Genomic DNA, 18,344 nt, shown 5'->3' with positions numbered 1-18,344 from the left:
AACAATACAAAATTGCTGCAGCCATTTTATATAAATTTGCTAACAATCATTGTGGTATCCTACCATATATTTTTCTTTAATATATTTTTAATGAAGATGCATTGAGAGCAGCATGTTACCATTTTTGCAAAACACACAGAATGTAGCTAATCTTGCATATTAAAATGTGCCTCACTGTAACATTTTCTCACTGTGCTAAGAGGATGCTTTTTACTGGAAGCTACATGATTCTGCTCAATATTTGGCATGTGACAGAAGAATGGTTCCTTGCTTCTCTACAGACAAAAGATAGCAACTCTAACTTATGATAATGCAATTTAATGTGCCTTGCTGCCAAAAAGCAACAGCAGAAAGTAACTTATGGTCAACTGATAGAGGATACTTATGAATGACCACACTGATATATTAATTTTGCTATGTACCATGGTAAAAGCTGAATGAGGGAGCAGTTTTTACACCCAAAATCTGGATCAGTGGTATTCTTGGATCAGACACTCCTCAGTCTATCACACTGGATGAAGTTCATATGGGACAGACCTTTTTTTAAAATTCAAAGAGCAACTGGAGTAATTTTACAAATTCAGACACTTTTTGCAATAAAACGTTTTAAAAAAAGACATTACTTCTGTTATCTACAGTCTACTATATAAAATGAATTCATTCACTTATACATTTATAAAGGTGCTATCAGAGGGGTTGTACATAGTAAGCAAAGTGCTACACAACTTTAAATGCCTCTTAACCAAGTATCAATTTAGACATACCTTTACTAGTGACACAAGCATATCATTACATTAAGTAAATAGCAACATATGAAGTACATCCAAGTGTTTGACACAAGCAATGCCACAGCAGTAACTAGTTTCCATTTTGCCATCTTCTTTCAACTGGACCTGAAATGATGGGAAAACAAAGACAAATTATTTTGGTTTTCAGAACGCCACATGACAGTGGACATGATGCCTGCAGATTACATAAATACAAAAGATGCGAAGCAAGCTCTGATTACCATTTTTACCATAATCATCTTGTTAAGATTGACTTGAAATTTCCATTTGCTCTTTGTCTTTTTCATAGACGTAGCACCCAACATCTCCAATGTTCACCCCCTTTGGTCCAAATAGGTATCCATAACATGGCACATGGCAGTATGGTCTCCCCTCGTGCTGTGAATAAGAAACCACAGCTGTCAAATACAGTTTTTACAGTAGTTGTAACTAAACAAAACATCCAAAACTTATATTTTTAATTTTTAACTTGTCTGCCAGAGTATCAATTTAAACTTTATATTTGTGGTATCAAATCTGTCCACCAGGGGGAAACCTTACAACTACAATGTTGAGAAATATTCAAAGTAATTATTGAAGTAATTCTCCCAACAAGGCAGCCTGAATAGGGCATTGCTCAGTTGAAAGAGTTAATTTTTTACTTTTGACAGCAGTCCGGTCTTTATTTTTACCACACAGGCTTTTAATAGTTTTAAAAATATGTTTCTGATTGTGAGTTGTACCTCCGCATGTCCACCAGGGGTCAGCGTTTTCTTACACCTTTCACAGCGCAGGCATGGTCGGTGCCAGTTTCTTCCCAGAGACGTTACCTTTTCCGCTGTTTGCCAGGACACAAAAAAACTATTCAGTGAGATTGCTAAATGCTTTCCCCAGTGATGAATAAACCCCTGCTGATGGCCGTGTGTGGAATCTGCCGTGAGATAGGAAAACTTGGCAAAGACATGGAAATGACAACAAAATGATAAAGTGTTCAACCACACTCAGCTGAGTCAGTGGTCTAGGTAATGTGGACAAGTAAGAGAGCCGTATAAAACGTGACACACAGGATCGGGATTGCAGTTTACATGGATGATGACAGGCTTATAACTAGTGCTAATGAGGGAATCAATCGAATTCTCATCTGAAAAAAACATTGTTTTATGTTTTTACACTGGATTATGATAAATGGCTTACTGCGCAGAGGTTGCTGAACAAACTTAACTGTCTTTACTAAAGCCTGCATAATTTTACAAAGCTCACAGATAACGCTTCTTTTGAAAGGTGTGTGAAGTGCTGGATCAACTGGTGCTGCTTTGTCTAGTTGTGGCCCATTTGCCTTGACGCCTGGTTTTAGGACAATGGCAAATCACCACAAAAACCTCATATTTACTATTCCATTCATTTAATGGCCTCCACACTGAAGTGCTTCAGGATGTTTTGAAAGCTGATATATGCACAGAAAGTCAATTTCACTGCAACAACGTATACCTTTGTGCTGTACATACCTCATTTTCAAGCCTTGTCTGTCATAGTATCAATTTAAATTTTATATTTGTGGTATCAAATTTGTCCACCAGAGGGAATCATTACAACTACAATGTTGAGAAATATTCAAAGCAGTACATGCCTCATTTTCAAATATTTTAAATGCTGATATATTCACAAAAAAGTCAATTTCACTGCAACAATGTATACCTTTGTGCAGTACATACCTCATTTTCCTCCAGAAGTGGAATCAAAATTTTATTCCCCTTTTACATGTACTCTGTAGGAGGAATTAACAGGGTGACGAAAGTCCTGAGTTTGTCAGTTTGTCACTTTCTGTTTTAGGCCTGCGAGCCTCAGAGCACAGAAGCTCACAATATGCACATTCAGTGTTGAAATGAAAACAGAAGGGGGAGTATCCTGTCTGCTGACACGTACAGCTCGGCCTTTCCACTGCTGCCCTGCGGAAATGCTGTGGGCCGTTTCAGCGAGAGAGCCAGGGGCCCTCCGCCAGAAATGGGCCTCTTATTTAGCTTTTTGAAATGTCACAGAATGTCTCGAAAATAGTTCCAAGAACAGTGAGAAAAGGGAAAAATGCTACTACTTTACAGGATTGTGAGGCTAACATTACACCTCTGCAGCTTAACAGTATTTCCTCCATTTTAGATTTACAGTTTTGACAAACCTCTCATTACTCTGTAAAAAGTCTAAAAAGGATTTTGAATGCTCAAATCTCCTTTTCCAACAAATAATTTGTTTTAACCACTTTACTATAATCAAATGGTCCTGTTTCTCACACACACACACACACACACACACACACACACACACACACTCTTTGGACTAATTTCACAGTCAAAACAATCACATTAAATCAATAGCTTTCACTATAAAAAGCGAGTATAGTTAATCATTCAGTTTTGCTTCATATTTTCAGACAGTTCATCACTTGCTTGATTTAAGTAAATAATGTGATTTTATACTTTTGATTTGTATCTATTCAATAATGTAGAACAACTCAGGACTGCAGAAATGCTTGCATTGGCCAACAAAATGTTTGCACTGGCTTGTGATTTGGTAGTAGCTGGACAAGCAATGTGACAACAAAGAAATGAAATGTGTGATGTCATAAGCATGAATCAAGGCCCAGGTCATCAGTATGTGAATTTATGGAGATCAATATAGGGACAGCGTGCTCACTTAGCATATTTGTAGAAGCCACTGAACAAAATCCATCAGCATGAAAACTGTATGTATTACAATCACTGTACCGAGACTATTTTCATATGCCCTGCTGACAATTGACTCCAGACCAAATGACACTTACCAAAATACACAACCTTTCCACATCCAGGGCAAAGTGATGTCTCTCCTGCAAAGGTTTTCACATAGGTGGGGGCAGCTGGAGAAATAGATGGATCAATAACACCCCATCCCTAAAGGCAAACTTCTTTTTAAAAGAACATTTAACAAAATATGCATTTTATCTTAATTCATTCATCCAGAGAATGTTTTTGTTAAAAATGCTAATGTGTAAGAGAGAGAGAGAGAGAGAGAGAAATTTTTCTGGCATCAGGCCATTCTTGTGGGTACTTCTCTATAGTGTTGCTGTAGAGCACTTGCTATAACAAGGTATAGAGTGTTGTTGCTGTAACTTGGTATCTCTGATGTGATGCTGCTGTTGCTGCAGCGTGAACTATTGATGGGTATAATGCATTTGTTAGCTCACCCACCCAACCAGCCGTCACTGTGATTGATACACTAATGATAAGAGGTTTATTTTGAGACATTGGCAGTGGAGTCTTGATAGAACACCCGTCGATCATAAGTTCCACCTCAACCACAGCAACCAGCTTGTACAGCAGCAAAGCTTCCCCTCCATTACACTCCCTTTGCCCATAGCCCTTTCTGGCCTTTTCACCTTTGACATTTCATCTTTGCTGGGGACATGCCAATGTAATGTGTATTTATGTGTGTTCCTTTGGATCTGACCGTGAGCTGAGATTATAATCATAATGAATGTTACATAAACTCTAATCTTTTAACATGCAACAAGACCCAACTTTTAAGATCAATTATAAGAAAAAACTGAACATAATTAAGTGTAGTTAAAACACTTGCTTTGAAATCCCTCAGATAAGATTCCATAATTCCAATAAACTACATGCCCAAGTCAAAAAGTGGCCCCCATTTTAGCTGTCACCAGTTGTAAGGGACTCATTAAAACCAACATTTTGGGAAGTGCAATTAAAGCAGGCCAATTAAAATTCCTCTGTACAAAACAGTCTCATTACATGCGTTTAGGGGAGATGCTGGACTAACTTTTCCGTTTTGCACCCATTATCTTATTTCAGAGCAGTTTGGAGAGGGATTCAGGTCAAGAGGCTCCTTTAGGTTATTAAAGTGATAAATAATTCAAATAAGCACATTCTATTGCTTTATCAATGGGAGTTCACTGAATATACCAGATTAGATGAATCATAAAATGGATGGAAACAATTTTCAAATTGATTCAGCAGGTATATTTAGGGAATAACTTTAGGGAAGAAAGATTGGTTCAAGTGGTCAGTCCCCTTCCACCCTTTACCTTTGGACTGTGGTTTGGTCATCTGGGATGAGGTCCAGGGGGTGGTGGGAGACCCGTCTGAGGCATTGTCTGCCGATTTGTTGACCGGTGTGGGTGGCGGGCTATCATAGATGTAGGAACCTGCCCCTCCGATATTTACGCCTGAGGAAACATGGTCACAAGATGTTGACGTCATTACTGGGCCACAGTGGTGGTGCTCACATCGCATGCACCTGACATCCCAGCAGACTAGAAGTGTAATTCAACTGTTCTGCACTGACAATCTCCTGCCACCTCATTTCGTTCCTCTCCCATCCAATCGCCAGCACCCTCCTCACATGATTGGGTTTGGCCGGCTCTGACGTTCGCCACTCTAGACTGCAGCAGCCACAGTAATGGAGCTGAAAAGAGGAGCTGGAGGGAATGACTCATGTGGGGAGGGAAATGCTTTGGAGTAGTTTTGACATTGAAGCCTCGCCGTTTTACTCTTCACACAATATCACTGAGATTACGCAAGCTAAAACCACAGATCTCACTGAGAATAAAAGGCTACAAAAGAACCAATAAACTGTTGCTCAAGTATGAGAGATTTGGTGCTACTGAACTGGGTTCATTTCAGCCTGAATGTTAAATTTGTGTAATGGCTACACTCAGGAATGACTACTTTACTGCAAGAGCTGGGTAGAAGCCATTTTATTCATTCTTTTCCCTTAAGTCACAGTGGCACCATGTAAATGACTCCTAATCAAAATAACTCAAAATGGATTTCAAAGGTCAGTTAGCAACTGGAATTTTTTTATTTGATGAAACAAACAATTTTTGCCCTAAAAATCAGTTTTGTTTGTCATATACTTTAGTCTATGGCATCTTTGCTGAAAATCCTCTTAATTTAGGAAACCTTTATTAGATACTTCACTATTTAAATCTAATCTAAAATACTGATAAAATATTAGGGAATAGTCCAATTTAGGTACCTGGATTAAGACAAACTACACAGATGCCACATACTAGAAAAAACAGCTTTATAGCCAAGGTTTGTGTTGAGGTGTACCTCAATTGAAACCAGTATTGGTGTTACGAAGGACGTACAATCAGTGGCGGCTGGTGAACTGGAAACAGGGGAGGCTGAAACATTACCTTTAAATCTAGGGACAATCTGCGCTGTTTCGCGAGCATAATCATTTACTCCATTTACCCGATTGGGATTTGTTTTATTGTTAATCAAGGAAGATAAAGGGAAACAGGTTGTGGGGAAAGTAATGATAGATTTAAAGGTAATGTTTCAGCCTCCCCTGTTTCCATCTCACCACTCAAATACAACCACATCTAACCACATACGGAAAGATGAGAATAAGATTTACAAGAATTGAAAAAGTAAATGACTTTGCTTTGGGTTACTTTTTTCCACTATTGTATATGCATCTCTACCCAACACTAGATTTTAAACACAAATGTCTTCAACAAAAGCTTTAGATACCATAAAATTTCAGACTAAACAGACAATTACTAATCCTCTAGCAAATGTCAATCTAGAAAAGCAATAGAATGAAGTCATGGTTTAAATTACAGGCTTGCAAGCCTTGACTGGATGGGGAAAATTCTTCTTCAAATCCATCATGCTGCATCTGTTAAGTTTTCATTTCTCAATGGACTTTTGAACAGCGGGCAATGTGCAATGTTATTCAATGAATTTTGGAATAACAAACATCCGCATGATTTACTAAACATTTGTATCTTTTACCTATGACACCACAAGTTAGGGTTTATAGGGGAAAGTTCAAGAAAAGCATCTATTTCAACACTGACATCCTTCATAAACATCTAACAGTAAACCGTTTGTGTAACACCAGAAAAAAGCAATACTGAGATTCCAAAAATAAAAGCAAGTGACAGAAACAGGCCAACAGGAAGCTTTGGACACACAAAACCTCCCTTGAACCCTAAAGACGGACACTGCTGTTAGTGGAATTTTTGTGGAGGAGCTGGCGTTGAGACATATCATTTTGTTCGTTTTAAAAGTTGCAGCCTTCCAGTCAGCATTGCTTTTAATATAAAGACAGCTCAGTTATATTGTGCAAATAGCTTTACATGGACTAGTCAAGTTCATGGGTATTTCTATGCTTGGGTGACATTACATTGGTATGTTAATGATGGTTCAGTGGAGGCTTTCCATGAGGTCTGAATACAGTACCAGAAACCAAAACAGCTGAAACTAAATAGTAGAAACTTATACCAAGAATGCCTTGAAGTTACCAACAGCACTGATAAAAGTAAATACTACATTCCATGAATAAATGGAGGTGACACCATTCAGTGCAATGCACAATACAAATAGAATACAAATAGAATCTACAAATAGTCTGCAGACATGAAAAATGATGCCCCTCTGCCATTGTTTTTTTTTCACAGCATCTGAATTAAAAATCTGCCTGTAGTTTCAATTCAGCAATAGGCTGAAGAATTATTTTGACTCAGCCAGTCACTGGGTTGTGAAGAGTGGCTGACCATCCTTCTGAAGTGTTAGGGAACCATTTTGTAGGAACCACATATTACTGCAGATTGTGGAACCGATCAGTGAGATATATGCTGATGGAATTTAAGTCTAGGAAGTGTTACCTTTCGGTCCAAAGAGGGTCGCATAGCATGGTTTGTGACAGTAGGGAGTTCCTTCATGCTGCAAAAGAGAACACATGCACAGTGGCGATTTTTTTTTCTGTTAAACAACCATCTGGTATGGATTGCTTTGGTCAAAATTTATAATTACAAATTTAGTTTATATTTACAAACCTGTCCATAAATGGTGCATGTGCTGCAAATACAAGCATTTACAAGTTATAATGTACTCTTAATTTATGTAAAACGGGACACACGCAAGTACATTCCTTAAACCAAAATGTCATCCACTTTTGGAATGTTTAAATCACTTTGAACAGATACATAAACTTAAACACTTTCTCTGGGTTTCATTTTCAAATCACTTATCACAGCAAGATCCAATTACATACAAAAAGTAATGAATTACATTGACAATTACATTTACAAAGGAATGAATTTCTCAGAGAAAAGCCCATGATGCCTTTTAAGTGTGATTCACCGCTTTCTCACCATGACCTTTCCACCCCACTGAAACAGCACAAGCACACAGTGAAATCCCTCCCAAATGTCCTCTTAAACACATGTACTCCCTCACACTGCATGCCATGAATGGGAAACAGATTCATCTCTCATAAGAAAACAATGGACTCATTAAACCAGAAAGGGGAGTCAAACATGGGTATATTGCCTTAGTATGTGGCCAGTCACCTTCTCCCCCGCATCACTGGATCAGAAGCAGAGACCACAGATGCCTCTGCACTGAGCAAAGTCTACCCCTGCGTTGCATAACGCTAATCATAATTATGTGGATTTTGCTGGAAATGAACAGGATTTAAAATTATAGCTCTAAAGATACAGCTTGTGTGTATACAGAAAGACAAAAAGATCACAAAAAATTCTGGATAACCTTGAAACAAAAGGTGTTTTAAAGTTCTAAAATTTAACACACCTTTTGAGCATTGTTTCGACTGGTCCATGTTAGGGTTAAAAATGTTTTGAGGGCTGAGTCTTTGAGATTGAGATGAGGGAGTTAAGAGAAGGCACACTGTCTCATAGAAACATTCCACAAATGTGATACATTTCTTCCTATGAGGGAAGTGCGGTTTCAGGACGATTTCTTCAGATATTCAGCCTATTCTTGCTTTGACAGACATTTCAAAAAAAGCATGTGCTGTGTTATTACTGGAAATAAATTGTGAGGATCTGATGTTTGGAATACTTAAAGTGACCCTGCCAATATGTTTCAGGGGTGGGTTGTACCATGGGATTACATTAATTGATAGTGTACTGTAGTTCACAAATGAATTTCAAGTATCCGTATACCATTTTGATCCAAAAGAACTGAAACTTAAATAGCATTTAAATGGCTAGTAAATACTCAATATATTTCACAGTTAGCAATATCTAGACAGCACGTTCACTTCACGTCAGAAAATGACAGATGTACTACTAGTCTGAGTTACAAATGGAGACAGAGCTGCAGACAGGAGGCAAGGGTCATGACTCTTGGCACCCAATTCTTTAAGAACAAAAACACTTTGTCCCATCTGTCTGAAAGGCTTAATTTTCCAATCAAAGCTACGTCAAAGTTGGTGGCATCATCTCCCAGCTCACTCATTGTTCAATTCTGCCCATGTTTCTGTGTCATCTGGATGGTACAGATAATATGACAGCATAATACTATGTACCAAATTTCAGCCCGTTTGGTAAAGCCATGTTGTCTTCTATGCCAGATGTGAATCAGTTGACTTGCATTTCAATTTCATGTTCAAGCACAAGTCCATAAACTCAGACCTATATTCATGAAATGCCTTAAGTGGAATGAAATGTTTGCCTTACCATTTCATCCTTAGATCAAAGAAATATTCCATGTATTAATACTAAATTTTTATTACATCTGAAAGGTTACTTGGTTTCCACCAGGTTACCATCTTTGCCTAGTTTGAGTGTGAGCATAACATTATTCAAGCCCTACCACAAGCTAACTTGTGCACTCTGAGAAAAGCCATGTACAGTACTATAACAGTCCCTAGAACACAAATTATAATACGTCGTAATACTACACATAAAATCAGCAGGTGTTAGGGGGTGGGGATGGAAGTGGAACCGAGATGCAATCTGAAGAGGTGGATTTTCAGTGATTCGCTGCCCTAACCCCCGTGGGGAGTTAATTCCACCACTGAGGGACAAGTACAGACAGGGATCGTGCCTGAGAAGAGCAACCACGTTGGTTCGGGACAGTCAGTTGACCTATGCAAGCAGAGCGCAGCGATCTTGAGGGAATACAGGGTTTGAAGAGGGGTCGTACGTATGAGGGGGCTGTCCCATTCACTGTCCTGTATGCCAGCACCAAGGTTTTTAACTTGATGCGAGTGATAACAGGAAGCCAGTGAAGTGAGATGAGGAGGGAAGTAACGACTACATTTAGAGAGATTGTAGACAATTCATGCAGCTGCATTTTCGGTTAGTTGTAGACATTTGATTGCACACGCAGGAAGGCAAGCAAAGAGGGAGTTGCAGTAGTCCAGGCGTGAGAGGACCAGGGCCTGAACTAGGACGCGTGTTGAATACGCAGTGAGATAGGGGCGGATCCTTTGGATGTTGTAGAGGAAGAATCTGCCAGCCTGACTCACCGCTGTCATCTGAGAGGAGGAAGACAGTTGGCTATCAAGAATTACGCTATTACAGTGTACAGACTATTGACAGTGCTATTGGTTGAAAGGCTTGTAGAGTCTAGGCTGAGGGAGAGCTCTTGAAATGGGGAGGACTTGGGATGGGATGGAAAGCATCTTAGTTTTATCCATCCTGAAGACAATTTTCACATGCCTTTACTGAGACTTTTAAAGTGTCTACATTGAATACCTTAAGCTCTTGCACAGTGATTTGTCTTTATTTTGGAATATTAATGTGAGCTGGAAGAGCTTCTGTTGCTATAGAAGTCAAAATTTGCTAAAGGCATAAAACCTTACTTAAAATATGACCTGACACATTCCACCAGTCAGAATACAGGCTTTGTGTAGGTGTCTTTATAATGTTAGCAGAGTGGGGTGAGTATAGGTATGTCCAATTTGTTCAGTCGTCCTGACGGAAGCAGGTGTGGTTCTGTGCAAGAGGATGGAAACATTGACCTCTTCATGACATTGTTCTCTTTTGAACTTACATCATCCAGTTTTGAGAATCTCTCTCAAACCAGAAGTTTTGTTATTTAGCATTGAGGTGAAAAAGAAAAAGCACAAGGTTGTGTTAACTATATAAGGAGGCATATTTTACCCCCCCCCCCCATTATGTTATTCTATTTTGGACAGAGAATTTGAATAGATACTCACTGAGTCTATACAGTGTCTTAACAGTGTCTATACACTATACGTCCAAGTTGTGACTTTCCCCTCCCAATAAGCAATAAGCCATAATAAGCATCGTATTCCCTCAACAGTACTGGTGTCAACAAGGACAGTTTGCTCATCACTCATTAATTCATCCTTCTTTGGGTATTCCAAAAAAAAGATTTTCTTCCCCACTTCACAATCACCTCAGTGTCTTTGGGTGGTACAAACCATTTTTCCAGTTTCTAACACAACATTAGTCAGCAAATGTTTCCTGCTGTCTCTCTACAGTACCCATCTAAACAAGGCCTCTCATAGTCTGGTAAATGTCTGAGGTAGTCAAAGGTGGATGCCATTTTACTTAGACACACCGCTGTCAACCCCCAACAAAGGCTTGTCAAAGTGCTGACTTCTGGTGGGACTTTAATATGCATGTAGGCACCTGAATGTACAAATCAATACCAATTTAATTTTGGTCTAGTACTCAACTTGAAAGAACAAAGCAGCCTACATGTCACCATATGACAACTTACAGCTTAAGAATCAATATTTACAAGCAGTCAGCCTGGGCTTGGGTTAACAGAACAAGGAGTCACACTGGGTTATTATGGGTGCTGTGCCGAGTAGCCCTTGGTAGTCTTATCACCAAGTGCAAAAATTGTGACAGATAAATGAATTGATTCAATTCAAAACACCTTTAATCGTTGAGCTTTATTAACAGTGATCATTCCTCACTCCTGTCAGAGCAGGGTCAACATCTTTCATACCCTGGGCTAAGCTTATTCATAAAGTGTGTGTAACTTGTGTCATTAGTCACAATTTAGTCTCAAGATGACTACACCAAGACTTAATGGGTGACTGTGCCTATTAAGGAACAAATGAAGTACACAAAACAGGTCAAGAGTGAACCGTTAGTTTCCAAACTTCAGTCTGGAATAAGACCTTATATCACAACAACATTCCTAGACAGATGTCATAGAAGCCAAAGCAAATAGTCATTTGTCTACTCAGGACACTGTCATTCTCTAAAACACTGTGTGAATGCTCCTGCCTGGGGCCTGTTGGGATCATGTGGAAGGGGGCTTAGGGTCTGAGAACCAGTCCATTCAGTTCTTGCTCAATGCCCTGAATTCTGGGAAAGGTTAAGTCAGGGTCAGTGAACAGGTTCATAAAAACAATCCATAATCTAAACTTTCCCAAGGAAAAAAGGTCCATTTGATATGAAATTTGATGCTCCTGTCAAATAAAAACATTCAAACTTTAGTCTTATTGCTGATAATATCTTTTGAATAATTATACAAACATATCAAACGTAGCTGAATAAGTCCATTAAAAACAAATGTACAATTTCTCAGTCATCTTGAACTCTCCTTGTTGCAAGCTGTCATACAGTACTATGAGGTGGTACTGGGACTTGCACTGAATCATTACCCCATTTTGTTAAAGCTGAACCAGAGCTAGTGTCCTGCAGGCATTCTCCTTCACAAGGGAAGACAGGGCCACTGCAGAGGTGACAGAAATAGAAGGCCTGGATTGCTGTAGACCAGCGAGCCAGAAAATTGTCTCATTCCTTGGCATAGGACAATCAAATGTCAGGACAAAGAGGACGGGTACAAAATTCCAGCATGAACGACCGAGGTGGCCGAGATTGGTGGGAGGTTGTTTGATTCAATATAGTTTACGTGGAGCAACAAGGCCAAGATGGCAGTTGCAGATAAATAGGGAGGACACAAAGTCACATGCAGACTTTTATGAATATAAAAATAATTAATAATGTTTCTATGAGATAATGACGCACTAACACTTCCCATCTTGAACATTCTAACATTCCCAACTAATTGTTCTTCCCATGGTTCTCTGATTTGATAGCCTTCCTAGATTTTTTTCCCCCCCACTTAATTATACAGCAAAGTGGTTTGAGACATGTTTTGATCCACACATGCACAACTCTGCAAAATCAGCTGAAGAAATTACTTATCTGAGGACAAAACAAAATCTTGTTTATTAATGGTTCATAATCCCTACAAGGCACAACTTTTTGAGCCAAGTGCTCAATTCTTAATATACTAAAGGGAGATGCATGGCACATTTGGCAAGAATCCATCATTCAAGAGAACCCAGCCACACAGCAAACAACTAAACTATTTTTGCCTCTATGCAAATACTGGGTGCAGCGTAATAAAAAATGGCTCAAAATCAGGAGACAGCACAAAATGTTAATGAGATATGATGGAAAAGAATGAAGGTGCATCTAAACTACATTGACAGCGAGGGCCAAGCTCTGGTTAAAAATAAAAGGTGTGCTTCAGTAGAGAAGCATGCTGCACAGCTTTGAAAAATAGAAAGAAATAGAAACTGGTAATCAGCAGACCTATAATGGATGAATCGGTGAACTCCCTGCACCAAATTGTTTTTCTCCTCCCACCCTTGTAAATGTGTCCCACAGGTTGGTCCTACAGACTTTCCGTGTCTGGGGGTGTGTGTGTGCGCTGTCAAAAGCTGAATAGCCATCTCCCTCCCAGCAGACCACCTCAAACAACTGATGTAATTTCAGAACAAGGTCCTTAAACACACAAGCTCCTGAAGGTAACGCCCAAACTCCACTCCAGATTTTTAGACTTGTAGGTTTTGGAATTCTAAATGCATAACGGAAAGGCACACCTAGTGGAAGACATGACGCACAGCACATGGTGTTCACAGGCTATTAAAATCTATTCTTGTCACCCCTCGTCAAATTTCTCATTCTCACATGCTCCCTTTAGAAATGTTTTCCATCATAATGAAATATGATTGAATTACTTTCTACCATATTCTGTTTGGAGCAGTCCATTTTGTACATGAGGAATTCTCATGATTATTTCCTCCACACCTGTGATTAAGGTCGAGTCTTTATTATCTTTAATCTCCTATGTAGAGCCCTATTTCATCAATTTTCCACACAAATGAAACAATTGGATGACATACAGCCTGAATTGGTACTGAACCTTTGAGTCCCCCCTTGAGACATTGGTGCATGTTGCCAAATTAGAAAAAAAAAAAAAAAAAAAAAAAAAAAAAACCTTGCTTGATACAGTTAAATATTACATGGTTGCAATTCACCTCCTTGCTTTCATGGCAATCGTGTAAATGTGTCACCTTCACTTCCAGGTCACAAGTCAAACTTCTAGCGTGTCTATATGTCCAAACTGGACAATTCCGAGTGAACAACCTAGGTCAAAATTACAGAATGAAAACAGGAAAAATACAGTGCTTCTTCCAGCATGTTTTCCCATCAAAGACAAAGGAGAGGGAAGCGCTTTTAGAAGCTTTGTACTGACCATTTCCTCAGACAGACTAGTGTCTAGTCCTTTTAGGGCCTAGTAAATGCAAGTATACAGAACAGACACCCTCCCCAAATTATTGTCAATAGAGGACCATTTAGGGTCAATCTCCCCGAGAATTACCCCTTACTGATGTGCCAACAGTAAAACTAACCATTTGGTAAAGTTTTTGTGTAAGGAGGCCGATAAAGACAAGATGTTTCTCTTTGGATAATTGTTCAGTGGTAGCAGACACCAAATGATGCCACAAAACTGATACCAAGTGTTATGGCACTGACATTTTAACTATTGTCAATACTGGGACTTTGAAAGGCTAATTTTGAGAGGAGAAAAAAGGAAAAATTGTTCCATCATGAGCTTCAATTGTAAGACCAATCTCCAGCTTTTGCACTGAAAATCTAGGCTATACTTCAGTATTTAGGATCAACAGCTGTTACATTTTTTTCCCAGTGAGCCAGCAAGGTAGCACCATGATTATTCCAGTTTGATCAAGGTGCTTGTGTGGGCTTTGTCCCCAGAGCACAACCATTCCATCTACCCGCTGTGGTTTGTGGAGGGCAGCAATGGTGGTGTGCTCCTCCTTCCCTCCCTAGTTTCTCTCTGCAGTTTTTAAGCACACAGAGCAAAATATCTATGAAGCGGTCTGACTCTACCCATAGGCAAACACCAATGACACTAGCAGGTAGAGCTGACTCTGGATGGACAGACGGACACGGACGAGGACATGGACGCGGATACACGAGTATGAAAACCCACCCAGAACCTAAACTGCGCCAGCCAGCCTTCTTTCAGCGGAACAGTAGAAAGAGCCATTAGTCCGACCAACCAACCTCCCCTTCCTCCTTCAGATGGTCTCCTTTCACCAGGAGGACTCCCTCTCACTGCCCTTTCTACAGCCCAAAGATATTGGGTAACGTGGGCCTCTCTACCTCCGCATGTCCTCCGGCAGACAGGGTCTTGTTACAGCGTTCACATTTCAGACAGAATCGATGCCAGTTCTTCCCCAAGGAGCTCACTTTTTCAGCTGCGAGGAGGAAAGAGATACAGGCACAAATTAGACCAGTCACATTCACACTACTGAATTTCCAGGACTGACAACAGCTAATGACCACATTCAGCAGGGACAGGAAATTTGGGAACCCCCTCATTTAAAATGCAATGTTTTTCCACAGTTGCACCCACAAGTAGTCCCAGCAAATACCATATGACTCTTTTGAAGTTAGAATTTTGAAGATCTAGGCATTCATGTCTCAATAGGGTTTTGAAATATTGAATCTTATGTTGTAATCACCCTAAATACTTGTATTCTAGTGTGCTGTTGTGAATAATTTGATAGGACACAATTTTATGCATTCTAATTATTATTAATAATAAATCATTTTATTAAATTATTACAGCAATCACTGACTATGCCCCACTTCTGAATATGGTACTGATTACTGTTTACAATCACTGAATGCACCTCATGTAATCCTACTATGGATCTTTACACAGTTCCTTGCAAGTTGGGAAGAGGTTGCAATTTAACACATTGGCATTAACTCTTACACCTGACAAAACATTGATATCTCAGAAGCTACAGACTGAAGCTTGGACAGCAAAGAACAAGCATGGGACATTTTGTGAGGTCATCATTTCTCTAGTAGGTGATGACTGAACTACTGTTGGTCAGTACTGTGGTGCTAGCAATCCTCCCTCACAGCAAATACCTACTCCACTGTTAGCCAGGAAACAGGAAATGAACACTGTTCAGCAATTTGCAATGAGTGTCTGCTTTTATGAATCCGGAAAAATATAGGTCAGCCAGGTGGGATGATTTCATCTATATTGTCTGTTCCATTTTTTAAAACTAATGTACATTTCGATCCACAAAAACTTTGAACAACCTTCGGCAAACAGAATGGGTCTTAAGACGATCACAAGTTTGACTTCCACTGCTTTCTCAAAATGGTCATTTGACCTGATGATACGATATAGCCAAAGCCTTCCAAAACTAGACACAAGAGTTAAATACATTCTCCATTTTAAATTGTACACAAATGTATACAACGATTTACATTGTAATCATCGCTTACTCAGAAGTTACAGTTAAGATAATCACATCTGCTCCCCAACAACAAATGCAGACTGGCTATCAAGTGATTATAACCATTGCCAACTGCCAGGTCCTACCGGATGCAACCGATTTAGCGAGATAAGTAGGGTCCATTTCTTACTTTCTTATTTGACCCACTTGGTGCATGCCATTAAAGAAGTGGTAATAGGCAATGAGACTATTACCTTTATATATGGCTTCATTTGCAATGTTTATGCAGTGCAAATGTAAGAATTAAATTCCATTGCCTGTAGCCAGCTGTAAAGTGGTCTCTGTGCATAATTATTGCAAACTGTACATTATTTCACTAAAACCTTAGTGTACATTTAACGCGAACTGCAACGGGGGGTGGGGATACGACACCTTTAGGATATCGTCTACGCCAGCGTTTCCCAAACCTCTCATGGAGGACCCCCTTGTCCTGCATGTTTTATATCTCTCCCTGCTCCAACACAGCTGATTGAAATGATCAGTTTGTTATTAAGTAGCTTCAGCAGTTCATAACGAGGTGATCATTTGAATCAGCTGTGTTGGAGCAGGGAGAGATCTAAAACATGCAGGACAAGGTGTCTCCTCCAGCAGAGGTTCGGGAAACGCTGGTCTACACCCATTCCCTAAAAGAAAGCATTGTCTTTGGGTCTGCTGAAGTAATCACTGCTCTTAGAAACAGCACATCACCTCCTAATACAATTACAGCAAGGCCGAGGGGGCTCCTCTCAAGAACTGATGCTCCTTGCAGTGACAATAGCCTATTGATACAGCCTCTGCATTCTGCATTCCATCCACTGCCAAGACTATTACATAACTTGTTTTTCCCCCCACCAAACTGGGGAGTCCCATGCATATTCTATGCTGAAATGAGGAGTTCCCAGTACAGTGCTGAATGCACAACTATGCAAGGGAATATAGGAAATCGTGTACATCTGCGTTGCCCTAATCTTTCCAACATGCATTGAAATGCACACATACGCTATTGTTATTACGAGAGTGTGGACGGTTCACTTCAGAACTAGACAAAAATCTGATAAAAGCAGTACGATACTGTGCAATACCACAACTGCTTATTTTGGCGAAGCTCATGCTTAACAAATGAAGCACAGGCCAATTACTTAAGCTTTTCGGTTATCTTGTGAACGGGTTATCTATTCTACACCATTACTAATTGACAAAATAATCCACAGGTTATTCACAACACCAACAATAAACCGCACTTTCCAGAATCTCAATTGTTTCCAAATGTTGTTGATTATAAGCGCATAAAGCATACTAAAATCAACGTTAATAATAAAATCCATGTTGCCAGGACAACTTTATTCGCTGCCCTAAGCATTTAATTTCGCTTGAACAACGGCTGACATATCACCTGCCATTTAGAGTGTTACGTGTACTTAATAAATACAGCGATGACTTGTCACAAGAACAACTTACAGGCTATAAATGAATACTTTTGTAAAAAAAAAAATATATATATATATATATATATATATATATATATATATATATATATATATATATATATAATAATAATAATAATAATAATAATAATAATAAATTGTAGTCACAAAACTTTGAACTTCCTTTCGCGGTTTTATTTACCCATAGCCACAGCAGTGAAAAAGACATCTCCCTTCATAACAGTAACCTTGGTTTGCAGCGACTCGCACTTAAAGCGACATCATCTTACCAAAAAAGACAGGTTTCTCGCATCTAGGACACTTGGAGGTCATTTTCCTCAAGTGATGTTGTCAGCCTTTGCCACTTTAATTGCTAAACTTCTCGCTTCTTCTCCGTAGACCTCTATCCACGCCGGCATTCCGTGCACGCCACCATTCAGCTTTAAAGAATTATAGCGTCCCGCCCCATCACAATTTTCAGGGGTTAAATTACCTCAGGCGCCGTTTGATAGGTTTGAGGACACATCATTTAGCGGTGCGGTTCTGTCAGATCCTTCACGTTGCCGTCCGAAATATTTATCACGGCTGCTACTTGTAGACGTGGAGCTTACATAGCTTGCTATTACATAATCATCGCCACCGTTGTGGGTCTATTTGTTTTCATAATGAGGATTTGTTGAACTATGATGGACTGTAAACTACCACGCCTATCTTTGAAATATGTTTTTTGCGGAATGTTTTTTTTTTTTTCAATTAGAAACAAAACACAATTTAATTAAGTTAACCATTATCTGGTCTA

The 18,344-nt window shown here is 39.4% G+C and overlaps 1 protein-coding gene across 1 annotated transcript; it reads right to left on the bottom strand.

Annotated features, from left to right (window-relative positions):
* Positions 1 to 700: 700 nt before the first annotated feature.
* On the bottom strand, positions 701 to 17,966 carry LOC118780476 (cysteine-rich protein 2-like). Its single transcript, XM_036532991.1, has 8 exons — positions 17,836 to 17,966; positions 14,986 to 15,080; positions 7,435 to 7,492; positions 4,840 to 4,980; positions 3,580 to 3,654; positions 1,511 to 1,605; positions 1,019 to 1,166; positions 701 to 893 (listed from the first exon to the last, which is right to left on the bottom strand). Exons 1-7 carry the CDS (start codon positions 17,876 to 17,878, stop codon positions 1,032 to 1,034), a joined length of 642 nt encoding a protein of 213 aa, XP_036388884.1. The 5' UTR covers positions 17,879 to 17,966; the 3' UTR covers positions 701 to 893; positions 1,019 to 1,031.
* Positions 17,967 to 18,344: the final 378 nt, after the last annotated feature.

This window comes from Megalops cyprinoides, chromosome 1 (genome assembly GCF_013368585.1).
Source record: "Megalops cyprinoides isolate fMegCyp1 chromosome 1, fMegCyp1.pri, whole genome shotgun sequence".
NCBI classification, from domain to species: domain Eukaryota; kingdom Metazoa; phylum Chordata; class Actinopteri; order Elopiformes; family Megalopidae; genus Megalops; species Megalops cyprinoides.
Note: the sequence above shows the minus strand (reverse complement) of the source record. Positions and strands in the feature narration are given on the sequence as shown.